Source organism: Hyla sarda, chromosome 4 (assembly GCF_029499605.1).
Source record: "Hyla sarda isolate aHylSar1 chromosome 4, aHylSar1.hap1, whole genome shotgun sequence".
NCBI lineage: Eukaryota > Metazoa > Chordata > Amphibia > Anura > Hylidae > Hyla > Hyla sarda.
The window spans coordinates 215,029,672-215,045,293 of record NC_079192.1 but is presented as its reverse complement, the minus strand read 5'-3'; the positions used below and the strand labels follow the sequence as shown (position 1 = coordinate 215,045,293).

Sequence of the window (15,622 nt, the reverse complement as noted above, 5' to 3'; positions counted from 1 at the left end):
GTTTTTTTACAAACTGATATTTAAAAGTTTAACAATAGAAGAAAACAATAGCTTAATGTTCTTTCTGTCCACTGCAGGCAGAAGAGGAGGAGGAACATTACATGTTGCCAAATGGCATTTATACAACAGCTGAGCAACGGCCTAATGCCTACATACCAGAGGATGAAAATGCCCTTCCTCTGCCTCGACCATATGGAGCTCTAGCACCGTTCAAACCCAGTGAACCCTGTTCAAACATGAGGCATATTAGAAAGCCACTGATAAAGCCAATTGAAATCTAACAATATCCATCACAAGATAACTATCATGTACTGGCACAATAGACTACTTCACACTGTGCCATGCTATGCAGTATTAGATTTCTTTTACTGTTGCAACTTATACTGCAGACCAGATAATAAGTAAACAATTGACAGGCCACAAAACAGCCCTGAATTGGGTTAATCCATAGAGTTCCATAAAACATTTAATACTATTAAAATATAACATGCAATATTCAATAAATGTAAACTCATTTAACATGACAGTTTTGCCAAATATGGTTAAATGTGTTTTATAATCATATTGCTCCAAATATCGGTGGAAATGTATGCAATATCCAACAAAGGGGAAGCTCTGAACTTGTATGTCATATCTACAGACACACAGGAACAGTTAATAAGTGACTAGAGATCTGAAGAAACATCTATAGGCAACACAATAATGCCACACAGGTTGTTTTTTTTCTGGCATTTTTTGGAAAACTGCCACTTCAGTTTTTGAACCAAAGTGGCTCAAAAACTACAGTGGCAAGTTTAAAAAACAATGCGAGAAAAAAAAAAAAACCCTATGTGGAAACCTAGCTTAGGCTGGGTCCACACTACGTTTTGTCCCATACGGGAGCGCATACGGCAGGGGGGAGCTAAAAGCTCGCGCTCCCGTATGTTACCGTATGCGCTCCCGTATGTCATTCATTTCAATGAGCCGACCGGAGTGAAACGTTCGGTCCGGTCGGCTCATTTTTGCGCTGTATGCGCTTTTACAACCGGACCTAAAACCGTGGTTGACCACAGTTTTAGGTCCGGTTGTAAAAGCGCATACGGCGCAAAAATGAGCCGACCGGACCGAACGTTTCACTCCGGTCGGCTCATTGAAATGAATGACATACGGGAGCGCATACGGTAACATACGGGAGCGCGAGCTTTTAGCTCCCCCCTGCCGTATGCGCTCCCGTATGGGACAAAACGTAGTGTGGACCCAGCCTTAAATGGATATGCAACCACAGTTTCTGTTCAGTTATGTTCTGATATTAAAGGGGTATTCCAGTGGCAAACAAATGTTTTCATATCAATTGGCTCCAGAAAGTAAAACAAATTTGTAAATTACTTCTATTTAAAAACCTTAATCCTTCCAGTACTTGGAATGCTGATGTATAGTACAGAGGAAGCATACAGAGAAACCTATTCTGCTCTGGACAGTTCCTGACATGGACAGAGGCGTCAGCAGAGAGCACTTTGGTCAGACAGAAAAGAACTATACAACTTCCTCTGGAGAACACAGCAGCTGATAAGTACTGGAAGGATTAAGGTTTTTAAATATAAATATTTTACAAATCTGTTTAACTTTCTGGCACCAGTTGATTTGAAAACATTTGTTTTCCACTTGAGTACCCCTTTAAGTCAGGTGCACTATGCAACAGTATATGTCAGAAAACAATCATGCTTTTTCCCCCCCCCATAAATGGATGGACTGTACCAGCAACACAGATGTCAGGGAAATTGTTCATCCCAAGTTTTTTCTTAAGGATAGCTTCACACACCGTTCATACCCAACTTCTTTCACGCAGCAGGAAAAATGCTGGGCATTTTGCTACGTCCAGACACACAGGACTTCCCACAGCAGCCCTGTGTGTGTAGTTCGGTTTCATCACAGTTACTTCGGTGCGCTCGGCCTGCCTCCAAGTCTTACTGCACACGGCTGCTGTGTGGAAGCTCTGTGTGGGAGATTTATCAAAACCTGTGTAGAGGCACTACAGGTTCCTATAGCAACCAATTAGATTGCTTTCATTTTTCAAAGGACTCTTTAAAAATTAAAGTAGCAATCTGATTGGTTGCTATAGGCAATTGCACCACTCTTTCTCTATACAGGTTTTGATAAATCTCCCCCGTGTGCCAGGTCATAGCAAAATGCGCAGTGAATTTCCTACTTGGGTATGTGGTGTGTGTGACGCTACCATTCCTGAAAATTCATAAAATGCTTTGTCTTCCTAATAAATATAAATTGTGAAAAAGCACAGACTTGCTTTTTACTGAATTGTATCATCTGAGGATTTAGCAGAAGGACCTTTGTCAAGAAGAGATACAGAAAAACATTAATATGAACATGCATGCAATGCAAATAAAATTTAGCTGCTTATGGGTGGCATGAAATACACTTAAGAAACAAAGATATTCTTTACCAAATTGAGGAGTAAAACTTAAAAATAGTAAGTGCAACAGGTAATGGACCTTTTTAAATAACAGTAGATTATAATTCAGTCCGCATAATAAGACATTGCATCTTTTTTCTCATGCACAGTGATGAATGTGTATAGAAACGTCCTGTCAATGGAACACATTGAAAATTACAAACTCACACAATTTGTGCTCATCTAACCATGTGAATTTGCTGGGGATACATGTATTCCTGCAACTGTCATTAGAAAGACCAAACGCAAAGTAACCCCAATAAACCAGACTGTAGTGCAGTATTTACAGATGCTGCAATACACCTAAAAAGATTTGCTTGCTAAAAAGGTCATTAAAGTATGTCAGTTCATCATTGATAGTAATGCGTTCATTAAAAAAGGTATAAGTCATAGGGATTGAAGGGAAATCTCTATTCTAAAACCATTACTGTTGTAAGAATCAAGCTGGATATCTATTACACCCAGCAGCATAAATCATATGAAGCATTTCTGGAATGTACTTCAACATTGGGCTTCATTGCTTAAACTTTTTAGTTCTAATGTCCATTTTTGCTTCCCCACATCCATAAATGACGTCACTAGAAATGGGCTGTATTAGGCTTCAATTGACCTAAATAGAAGATCCATACATATCCTCCCCCTAGTGGCTGGAACAGACTGAGATTTTTACTGTAAGCAGAAGAGAAAAACATATTTTGTACATAATTTATGCTGCTGGTTTCTTGTTACTGTAGGAACATTTAAACATATCCTTGTTTGTTGTTTAAAGGGGTACTCTGCCCCTGGATATCTCATCTTCTATTCAAAGGGTAGGGGATAACATGTCTGATCACGGGGCGGTCTGGCCGCTGGGACCCACGCGATCTCCGGACAACACCCCAGCATTCTGAAGATTTCTGTACAGAATGCTGGATTCAGTGGCCGTGGTCAGGACATCACGTCTATGGAAGCAGTTACGCTCGCTCCCATACACATCAATGGAGGGGCGTAGCATGATATCACGACCATGGCTGCCCAAATCCTGCTTTCTCAACAAAAATGTCCAGAACACTGGGGTGCTGCCTGGAGATTGTAGGGGGTACCAGCGGCGGGACCCCCGTGATCAGACATCTTATCCCCTATTCTTTGGATAGGGGATAAGATGTCCAGGGGCGGAGTACCCCTTTAAAAAGGTACCCACCACCCATTCCTTTATCACATCCTAGCAGAGAACTAAAGCTATTTAAAAATGTAAGGTAGTGTTTTTGTAAACATTTTCTGAGCAAAATTCTTTGCAAATTTATATTGTAAGATACAATTCCTATGAGGAATACATATTGTATAAGTTTTTTATGCAACTGGCACATTTCTGGTTTCAAATTGCTGACTAAAACCAATATCTTGCCAATATTATAAATCACTTGGTACCATCACCTTACCATCCTTAAAATACTTTTTAGCTGCAAAAAGAGAATGTACCACAATAGGAAATATCACAGACATTGAAAGTAGCTACATTTAAACAGAATTTCAGTGTTGCACAACATGATTTCAACAGAACTGTCACAGGAACTATGGCCACCTTCCTGGCACCGGGCAGAAATGTACAGACAGATGCCATTACTTTGATCCAGTGTCTAGTACTGTTGTAGGCTTAGTAAATCTGCGGTTTGTTTCAAGGCAATCTCTTCCAGAAATGCAGCATCTATGTTATCTTCTTCAAAAGGATTTAATTCTGCAATAGTAATTAAATATAGATTATACATAAAGAACATAAAAGTTGATCAATCAAAATTTATAACAACTGGCAAAGATTTTTTTCCGGAAAGTCATCCATGAGGAACGGGAAGAATTTTGCATAAGGCGAATTGAATTTCATCCACCTGGATTGCTACTAGCAGTACCAGGTTTTATAATCCTTTTCTAAAGCACACATTACTGGTTTTAGATTTTTGCCCATGACCCTTGCAGATGTATATTTATCACTTTGAATACAAATAAGAGACATATAATCTTAGAAGAATGTTCATGAGAGGAGAGAGATGCTGGAGACTTATTGGGCAGCTTTTCTCTCCACTGATGGACAATGCAATGAACAATCACAAAGCAGCAGAAACACACTGGCACAAGCCTGGTAAACGGGAGCTATCCACCGCTCCTTCCACACAGCAAATTGACTTTGGTGCCAACACACAGACTGCAGCGGACACATTAGGCAAAATGGCAAACCAAATAAGTATGATGCAACAACAAACCATGCATTCAATGCCTTTAACTCTGGAGACCATGGGGGGTACTAAGATGTGTGTGATGTACAGTAACCCCCCAGCATGCGATGGCCCCGACATATGATCAAATCGACATACGATGGCTTCTCAGAGACCATCGCATGTCGATGTCAGCATCGTCATACAATGCTTTTATATGTCGGGGCCATCGTACAGCGCAAAATGCTTAAGCTGCTGTCAGATAGCAGTTTAAGCATCCCGGACAGGTTCACTTACCTATCCCCGCTGCTCCGGGTCCACTTCGCGATCCTCCGGTGTCTTCTGCATCTTCTCCAGGGTCCAAGCCTCGCTTTCCGGCATAGTTATTACGTCGCTACGCACGCCGTGCCGGCGCAGCAGCGTAATAACGTCACCAGAAAGCGAGGCCCGGACCATGCAGAAGAAGCCGGAGGATCCCGAAGTGCACCCAGAGCAGCGGGACAGCATCGGGAGCCCCTGGGACAGCATAGAGAGCGGTGAGGACGCGGTCCGGAGCGGCGGGGACAGGTGAGTATAATTTCCTATACTTTACATTGCATGAATCCCTCAACATACGATGGATTCGACAAACGATGGGTCGTTTGGAATGAATTACCATCGTATGTTGAGGGACCACTGTAGTTCATTTTTTAATTTTTTTTTTTTTGCGTTGATAAATTCATTACCACTGCACAAGACTAACCCCAACAGCTGGTCTGTATGCTTTTAAAAAAAAAAAAAAAATAAGACAAATAGAAAGTGACGGTGCTCGAAGTTAAATGGATACTGGGTCTCAATAACTGTCAATAAATGTATTTAAAAAAATTGTATTTATAAAAAAATTTAAAAATCACAATAAAACATATCGTGTATCCCGGCGTATAAGACTACTTTTTAACCCCGAATTTTCTTCTGAAAAGTCGGGGGTCGTCTTATACGCCGGGTATTGGGGTCCGGCATAGGAATACTTATGATTATCTTCCCGGCTCCTGTGTGCGGCTGCAGGCGGGGGCCGGCCAGAGCATATACAAACTAATAACTGTTCAGTATACTTAAAAACCAGGGTGCCTCCAGCTGTTGTGAAACTACAACTCCCAGAATGCCCGGACAGGCAAAGGCTGTCTGGGCATGCTGGTAGTTGTAGTTTCACAACAGCTGGAGGCACCCTAGTTTTTAGTATACATGAATTTGTTTTTACATGCTCTGGCCGGCCCCCGCCTGCAGCCGCACACAGGAGCCGGGAAGATAATCATAAGTATTCCTATGCCGGACATCCCTGTGTCCCAAAAATTATTTTCCGAACACATGGATGTCACTTACCATTCCCTGACCACCACGCTTCCTCCTCCGGTCCTCCTGCGGTCTTACTCTGGTCCTTCTGTGCTTCTCCACCTCTCTATGGTTGTACGCACGTGACGTCAGTGACGTCCCGTGCGTACAACCATAGAGGCGCAGGAGGATGAGAGCTGGCCGGGGCCTGGTGAGTGACCGGCGGCGCGTCATCTACAGTGTTCCGAGCGCCGCTCCTCCGGTCCCGGGACTGCTGCTATGGTCCATAGGCCATAGCAGTAGATTGTGACCCCGGGCCGGAGGAGCGGTGACCGGAACACTGTGGGGGGGCAGTACACAGACATACAGCCTCCAGCCATACGCTGTATATGGCTGGAAGTTGTATGTCTGTGGTATGTATGTATTGATGATATATAGGTATATATATAGCTGTCTGGAAAAGCCACAGGGCCCTCGTGGCTTACTTCAAGCTATATGATGACGTATAAGCAAGTAATAAAATACAATGAAACATAAAAAATTGTCAAAATAAACTGAGGACTGCTGCTGAATTAAAATGCAATTCTTATAACACTATATAAATGTTCAAATGTCCATTAATCCGGCAAAAAAACTTTCAAATGTCCATTAATCTGGCAATTTTTTTTTAGCAGTAATATATGCAATAATAACTGCAGAAATATTACTGTCGCTGTTCAACATTTTTTTTTAGATGTCTTGCAACAATGTAACTGCAGATGTGTTGAAGCGGTGCTATGCACCTATGTCCGGCAAGGAGATAACTTTAACTGGTTTTTTTTTTGGGAGTTAATAACAAAACAGTGGTGCTATGCACCTCTCCCTCCGATTGCAAGCAGGAGCCGGGAGTTTAGATCGCGGCAGTGATTTTCGCAGTTCCTGGAGTTGGCGGCGCAACTCCATTAGTCCTGCTGTATGGAGCCAGATCTGCCTTGGTGCAGGTACAGCAAAGAATACTTACAGCTCCTGGAGTTGTCAGCTCATCTCCGATGTGGCAGTGCTGGCTCCTTAAAGATCCGTGTAGGTCCAATTACGGTGATGGATCTCTGCTCTGTGGCAGATAAGGATAACTATGGTGTCCTTGTGTAGCAATTGAGCACGAGGAGCTCACAGAGTATTATCTGTCAAGTGAGATTAAAATCCGAGCAAGTGGCAATTGCTCAACAGTAGCAGACCTCAGTAGATAGTGATAAAGTTTTAAGTATAGAAAGGCTGGACGCGTTTCAGGATTGCCATAGATCCTTTCCTTAGCGGCAAGGGTAACATATGATAGAAGCTAGTCATTTTCAGAGTATATATAGGCACATCTTTACCAAATTAAGCACGTCATGTGGGTTCATAGTAAAACTCGGGTGTGGCTTGAATGGTTACTTGGATGTCAGACATAATTAAATATGTGCATACAAATAAAAAGCAATAATAATAATCAAAAAAATGTAAATAAAATAAAAATTTAAAAATAAACTAAAGAATATAAATACAAATAAAATTTTTATTTATTTCAAATTTTATTTGTATTTATATTCTTTATTTTTTTTCTATTTTAATTATTCTATTTTTATTATTATTTAGCTTTTTATTTGTATGCACATATTTAATTTACCTTCACAAATACACTATTCTCACATGTACTAAATATATTCTATTCACAATATATTTTTCACTTCCCCTACCACATTCTAACATCCACATACAATCAGCCAGTTTGCTGTAGATAGATATACACCCACATTACGGTCTGACATAGACCGTTTTACATGTTGATTTACATACTTTATTCACACAATAAATTGCAAGCATGAAGCAACTAATAGTTATAACATAGTATTCCATATTTTTAGGAGAGCCCCTTGAAGTGTCTGACATCCAAGTAACCATTCAAGCAACACCCGAGTTTTAATATGAACCCACATGACGTGCTTAATATGTTTATTTGGTAAAGATGTGCCTATATATACTCTGAAAATAACTAGCTTCTATCATATCTCACCCTTGCCGCTGAGGAAAGCATCTATAGCGATCCTGAAACGCGTCCAGCCTCTCTTTACTTAGAACGTTATCACTTTCTAGTGAGGTCTGCTGCTTTTGAGCAATTGCCACTTGCTCGGATTTTAATCTCACTTGACAGATAATACTCTGTGAGCTCCTCGTGCTCAATTGCTACACAAGGACGCCAAAGTTATCCTTATCTGCCACAGAGCAGAGATCCATCACAGTGAATTTGACCTACACGGATCTTTAAGGAGTCAGCACTACAGCACCGTCACATCGGAGATGAGCTGACAACTCCAGGAGCTGTAAGTATTCGTTGCTGTACCTGCACCAAGGCAGATCTGGCTCCATACAGCCCAGACTAACGGAGTTGCGCCGCTGACTCCAGGAACTGCAAAAATCACTGCCGCGATCTACACTCCCGGCTCCCGCTTGCAATCGGAGGGAGAGGTGCATAGCACCACTGTTTTGTTATTCACTCCCAAAAAAAAAACAGTTACACAGTTATCTCCTTGCCAGACATAGGTGCATAGCACCGCTTTAACACATCTGCAGTTACATTGTTGCAAGACATCTAAAAACATTGTTGAACTGTGACAGTAATATTTCTGCAGTTACATTATTGCATTAGTGCTAAAAAACTATTTTTTGCCGGATTAAAAGCATCTACAGGTCATTTTGCCGGATTTATGGGCATTTGAAATTTTTTTTGCCGTTTTAATGGACATTTGAATTTTTTTTTGCTCTAATTAGAGATTATTGCATTAATACTATATAGTGTTATAAGAATTGCATTTTAATTCGGCAGAAGTCCTCAGTATATTTTATTTCACTATTTTATTCTTCATTGTATTTTATTACTTGCTTATATGTCATCATATAGCTTGAAGTAAGCCACAAGGTCCCTGGGGCTTTGCCAGACAGCTATATATACACATAGATATCATCAATATATTTTTAACAGCTATTTTTATTGTGACTTTTTAATAAATAAAAATTTTTAAATATGCACTATAGAAGTATATATCAGCTCACCCCAAGCCCACCAGATTGAGCGCAGAGCAGGGTGCGGACTGCACCCAAGTCTTGTAAACAGAAGAATATGAAGAACTCCAGCTCGGTGAAGATCAATGTGCCATCTTTATTCACTCGAAGCTACATGGATCACAGGTAAAACAGGATGTGACTTCTTTCGGCCAGGTGCTGGCCTTACTCATACACTTAATTTACTGTGTGAATCGAATATATGGGCATGGACAGAGTCCCGAATGCACGACAGGTGAGGAAAACCACCCTCATTCAATTCATGGACTCTCCCATGTCCATTCACAAAAATGGAAAATATAAAACCATTTTATATGCATATAATGTATCATATACAGATTAATTAAAAAGTATATAGATACCAAAATTGTGAAAATATAAGGAAAGAAAAACGAAAATTCTACCTAATTTTATTAGAATGCAAAAAAAAAAAAAAATTTTAAACACATTGACAATTATTGAGTCCCAATATCCATTTAACTTCGAGCACCGTCACTTTATATTTGTCTATTTTAGTATTTTTACACCTAGGGGGGAGATTTATCATAAGGTGTCTATTGTAGACACAGATTCTACCTCTTTACACCGCCTGTCTAATTTACACTCTTGCACAAGATTAACTAAAGTTGTGCACGTCCTTTGATAAATTTTGTGCAAATATAGAAAGCCCCCCCTCGCTCTACCGCACACTTCACAGAGCTGTGGCATTTTCCCTGTACACTTCCGCTGTACACTGCTCACATAGCTAGAAGTGCCGGAGCAGCAGTGTGGTGTGTGCTAAACAAAACTCTGCACAATAGTAAAATCATAAATCTCTAAAGAATTTTGCGCCCCCCCCAAAGAAATAAAAAATTATCGATTTTCGCACAAAGAGTATCGACCACATTTTCAAAGAGCTTTGTGCCACGATTTACACTGTTCACGTCAGTTTGGAAGAGTGGGCGTGTCCACGTATATTGTCTGCTTTACATTATATTTTCAAAGGGGTGAGAGTCCAGTTTTCATCAAAAATTTCACACCAACTTGTAGAAATCACAGAAATGGTTGTAGTTTTACTGTTTGTTTTTTTCTAATTCTAGATACATGAATGCGGAGGACTACATCAGATTCAGCAGATTGCGATGATTAACAGTGTTTTTTTAAATGTCAATAAAAGGGTTAACAAGGGCTGTGGGGGAGTGTTTTTTTTTATATAAAACTTTTTTCAATGTGTTGTGTTTTTTATAATTTAATTTTCAGGCTTAGTAGTGGAAGTAGTCTTGTAGACAGAATCCATTACTAAGCCGGGGCTTGGTGTTCGCCACAAACCAGCTAGCGCTAACCCCCAATTATTGCTCCCCGATAACCACAACTGGGGTGCTGGGAAGAGCCGGTACCAACAGGCCCGGAGCGTCAAAAAGAGCGTTTCTGGGCCTAGGCGGTAACAGGCTGGTGTTCTTTAGGCTGGGGAGGGCCAGTAACAATGGTCCTCGCCCACCCTGGTAACGTCAGGCTGTTGCTGCTTGGTTGGTATCTGGCTAACAATGAAAAAATGGAGGAACCACACACATTTTTTATTTATTTAAAATAATATAATAAAAAATGCATAGGGTTCCCTGTATTTTCAGTATCAGCCAGATACCAACCAAGCAGCAACAGCCTGAAGTTACCAGGGTGGGCAAGGACCATTTTTACTGGCCCTCCCCAGCCTAAATAACGCCAGCCTGTTACCGCCTGGGCCCAGAAGCGCCATTTTGACTCTCCGGGCCTGTTGGTACAGGCTCTTCCCGGCACTCCTGTGGCGGTGGGTACTGGAGTAATAATTGGAGGTTAGCGCTAGCTGATTTTGGGGCTAACGCGCATAGGGTTGTAGTAATGGAGTCCTTTTATAAGACGGCTTCCACTACTAAGCCTTAAAATTCAATTATAAAAAACACAACACATTGAATTTTTGTTTTGTTTTAAACACTCCCCATAGCCTCGTTAATAATTTTATTGAAATAAAAAAAAAAATGCTGGTCATCGTCTTAATCCACCAAATCGGATCTAGTCCTCTGCATTCAGGGATCTGAAATAAGAAGAAGAGAAAAACAAGAAATATGGGTTAGTACATTTTTTGTGCTCTCCCCTGGGGAGAGGGCACATAATGCAGCGTGTTCATAAACAGGGAGCCTCCAATTGTTGCTAAACTACAACTCCCATCATGGGGGCTGTAGTTAAGCAACAGCTGGAATCTCCACGTTTGGGAACACACTGCCAGAAAGGCTCTGTTCCCATTATGCAAAACGGGCCTGGACTGTGTAGCTCGAGCTTTCCCTCTGCCCTTGGACTACTACTCCCGTCATGGGACAGAGTTTGTCCCATGATGGGAGTTGTTGTAGTACCACAGCACTAAGGGATGGCACTTGCACATCCCCGGCTGCAGGACTTTTAGGACTATACAGACTCCGTTGGGAGTACTTAAACAGGCGCTTTCATTAAACATGATTTTTTTTTAAATATTTGATTCCTTATGCCAAATAATTAACTTTTGTAATTGGCTTCCATAAAAAAAAAAAAAAAAATCTAAATATACATAAGTTTTAGGTTCGTTTTTCTGCTGTATACTTCTGGCCACCAGGGGTCTCCCTTCTTTTGCCAGAACACATTCCATTTGGTCAAAATCTCTGATTTTGGGCATCTGCTTGTAATGGCAGTGTTTCTCTGCACTGAGCTTGATTGACAGCTGAACAGATTGAAAGCTGCAAAAAGCCTCACTGAAAGATACACAGACTGAAAGTTGCGGCACTTTAACAATGTGAGGGCAGAAGTGGTCCCCCAGAAGTCTTCAGTGATTTCATGCCTGCTGGGAAACTGCACTATGTGAGCAAGAATAAAGGCATGATACAGCGCTTTTTAACCCCTTAAGGACACAGGGCATACCTGTACGCCCTGAGTCAACTCCCTTTCTATAACTCGGGGCCATGGCGTGGCCCCACATCATAGCGGGTCAGGCCCGGCCTCTAACAACGGGACCCGTGGCTAATAGCGCGCAGCACTGATCGCGGTCCCGCACGCTATTAAACCTTTGTGATGTGGCGTTAAACTACCCCCGGCTAGCTCGGTGGGCTGTTCGGGACCGCTGCGGCATTCCAAACAGCTGTAGGACATGTGGAGGGTTCCCTTACCTGCCTCCTGGTGTCCGATTGCCGAATGACTGCTTAGTGTCTGAGATCCAGGCATGAGCATTCAAGCGGCAGAATAATCAATCAATGGTTTCCTATGAGAAACTATTGATCAATGTAAAAGATCAGTGTGTGCAGTGTTATAGCCCCCTATGGGAGCTATAACATTGCCAAAAAAATAAATAAATAAAAAGTTAATATAGATCATTTAACCCTTCCCTAATAAAAGTTAGAATCACCCCCCTTTTCCCATAAAAAAAAGTGTAAATAAAAATAAACATGTGTTATCGCCGCGTGCGGAAATGTCCGATTTATAAAAATGTATTGTTAATTAAACCGCATGGTCAATGGCGTATGCGCAAAAAAAATCCAAAGTCCAAAATAGCGTATTTTTGTAATATATATATATATATATATATATATATATATATATATATAATGAATTTTTTTTTATATAAAAACAGATTAAAAAGTCCGATCAATACAAAAATGGTACCGATAAAAACTTCAGATCACGGCACAAAAAATGAGCCCTCAGAAGATGACAATTTTAAACGTATAAATTGTCCTGCATGTAGTTATGATTTTTTCCAGAAGTACGACAATATCCAACCTATATAAGTAGGGTATCATTTTAATCAAGTGGACCTACAGAATAAAGATAAGGTGTCATTTTTGCTGAAACATTTACTGCGAAACGGAAGCCCCCCAAAAATTACAAAATGGGGTTTGTTCTTCAATTTTGACACACAATTTTTTTTTTTTCCGTTTCGTCGTAGATTTTTGAAAAATCCTTGATGTCATTACAAAGTAGAATTAGTGGTGCAAAAAATAAGCCATAATATGGATTTTTAGGTGCAAAATTGAAAGTTATGATTTTTTTTAAGGTAAGGAGGAAAAAATGAAAGTGTAAAAACGGAAAAACCCCTGGTCCTTAAGGGGTTAAAGCTCTAGATTTATTTATTTATTTTATTTTTTTAAGGGTGGGAGGAGTATTCGGAATTGTTATGGAACATAGCCTGAGTTAGTTTAGAACAGTTTATTTGGTGACCGGCATTCTTTAAGCAACCCAACCTCTTTAAACTAGAATCTGTGCTCACAACTGGGCCTCATTTACACCTTTGTATGAAAATATAGATAAAATAGGGAGGCACAATACAGTTGTTTTTTTTTAACAATTTGTTCTATTTATGGTTCTGAATTGTACCATTTATTGTTGAATATTTAGTTATACTTTTGCTGATTTTCATCTGTACTTGTTCTGTTTTTTTTCCTTAAATAAATTTACTTATTTCAGTTTTTTGCTGTAATATTTGGTGACATTTTAGAGAGAATCATATTTTATATTAAAGATACCTCTATCTTCCACTTCTGACAGCATCATTATTAAATAATTCAGTGGTAGAAAGTTAATGAGTGGAGAGCGATCAGTTGGAGATTGTTGAGTAACCTGCAAAAAAAAAAAAAAATAATAATATTATAGACTCTAAACATTTGAGAGAACTTATTTAGCAATACTATGTATACATCTCTATGAAGCGCCATTTCGTTAGTCAAATGTTCTGTTGCAGCTTTAATTACTATGTTTAGCTAAGTATTGATTTAGTGTGCTTATAAAGTGACTGAGTAAAAGAAGATTACGTCTGTCAGCAATGAACCCAGGTATGTTTCTACTGCTGATTAACCTGTTGAGGATTGAGGGCGTACAGGTACGCCCTCGCATGCTGGTACTTAAGGACCGGGGGGCGTACCTGTATGCCCTCCGTATTTCCGGTCACCACCACTCACCGGGCGGTGATCGGACCGGGATGACTGCTGATATCAGCAGGCATCCCGTGGCAATTCCTAGGGGGGTCCTGAGATCCCCCAAGTCAGTGTTTGCCGCAAATCGACAGTCAATTCAGACCAGCTATTTGCGGCGATTCCGGGCCAATCAGGTCACTGGTAGCAGAGAGATCGTGCGTCCGGAAAGTGCGGCGGTGGAGGAGGCTACAGTGAAGATCGCTGGTAAGTGATCTTCACTGTGGCCTTCTAAAAGTTGCAAAACCACAACTCCCAGCATGCCCAGACAGCCAAAGGCTGTCTGAGCATGCTCGGAGTTGTAGTTTTGCAACATCTGGAGGGCCACAGTTTGGAGACCTCTATACGGTGATCTCCAAACTGTAGCCCTCCAGATATTGCAAAACTACAATTCCCAGCATGCCCAGACAGGCAGGGATGCTGGGTAGTGTAGTTCTGCAATATCTGGCCCTTCAGATGTTGCTGAACTACAACTCTCAGCATGCCAGGACAGTCTAGGCATACTTTGAGTTGCAGTTTAGCAACATCTGGAGGGCTACAGTTTGGAGACCACTACTTAGCGGTCTCCAAACTATTCTTCCCCAGTTGTTGCATAACTACAACTCCTAGCATGCCTTTCGGCTGTCAGTGCACGTTGGGAGTTGTAGTTTTGCAACAGCTGGAGGCACACGGGTTGGAATCACTGAGCTAGAGTCTGTTTCCTAACTCAGTGGTTCGCCACCAGTGTGCCTACAGCTGTTGCAAAATTACAACTCCCAGCATGTATCGTCTGTCAGTTCATTTTGGGAGTTGTAGTTTTGCAACAGCTGAAGGTTTGCATTGGGTTACACATTTTGGGTGGGCATTTTCTCCTATTCCTCCTTCTGAAAATGAAAAGTCTGGGGTAACACCAGCATTTTTGTGTTAAAAATCAAATTTTTCATTTTCACGTCCCACTTTAACGAAAGTTAGTCGATCACCTGTGGGGTATAAAGACTCAATTTACCCCTTGTTACGTTCCTTGAGGGGTGTAGTTTCCAAAATAGTGTGCCATTTGGAGGGGGTTTACTGTTCTGGCATCATGGGGGCTTCCTAAATGAGATATGCCCCCCAAAAAACAATTTCAGCAAAATTTGCTCTCTAAAATGCCATTGTCGCTCTTTCCCTTCTGAGCCCTCTAGTGCACCCACAGAGCACTTTACATCCACATGTGAGGTATTTCCTTACTTGAGAGAAAATGAATTACAAGTATTGGGGGGCCTTTTTACCTTTTTACCCCTTGTAAAAATGAAAAAAAATGGGGCTACAATAACATTTTAGTGTAAAAAATGGAGATTTTGATTTTCTGAATACTTTGAGGGGTGCAGTTTTCATAATTGGGTCCATTATAAGGGATTTCCAACAAAAAGACCCTCAAATTCAATTCTAAACTTAAGTGGTCTCTGAAAAATTCAGATTTTTCAATTTTCGTGAAAAAATGGACAATTGCCACTATAGGTATTCAAAAAGTTAAAACATATCTACCTTATGATGCCAACATAAAGTTAACATATTGTATATGTTAATCAATATGTAATTTATTTGACATGTGCCTTTTCCTTACAAGCAGAGAGCTTCAAAGTTCGAAAAATGCAACATTTTCAAATTTTGTCCTGAAATTTTTTTTTTTTTCACCAAGAAATGAT

The 15,622-nt window shown here is 40.6% G+C and overlaps 2 protein-coding genes across 14 annotated transcripts in view; one reads left to right on the top strand and one right to left on the bottom strand.

Moving 5' to 3' along the window:
- CCDC146 (coiled-coil domain containing 146) overlaps nt 1–840 on the top strand; it is a 119,684-nt gene extending 118,844 nt beyond the window's left edge. For all 3 annotated transcript variants that reach the window (XM_056573464.1, XM_056573465.1, XM_056573466.1), the window contains one exon: nt 78–840. In XM_056573464.1, the coding sequence (XP_056429439.1) occupies nt 78–281 (204 nt within the window). In that variant the 3' untranslated portion in view covers nt 282–840. The remainder of the gene's footprint in view (nt 1–77) is intronic.
- Nucleotides 841–3,544: 2,704 nt separating this feature from the next.
- GSAP (gamma-secretase activating protein) overlaps nt 3,545–15,622 on the bottom strand; it is a 176,192-nt gene continuing 164,114 nt past the window's right edge. For 10 of the 11 annotated variants that reach the window (XM_056573472.1, XM_056573473.1, XM_056573476.1 and 7 more), the window contains 2 exons: nt 13,515–13,608; nt 3,547–4,160 (listed from right to left, as the gene is read on the bottom strand). In XM_056573472.1, coding sequence (XP_056429447.1) covers nt 4,063–4,160; nt 13,515–13,608 — 192 coding nt within the window. In that variant the 3' untranslated portion in view covers nt 3,547–4,062. Of the gene's footprint in view, nt 4,161–9,006; nt 9,127–13,514; nt 13,609–15,622 lie in introns of all 11 variants that reach the window. The other variant, XR_008892615.1, reaches the window with a different exon arrangement.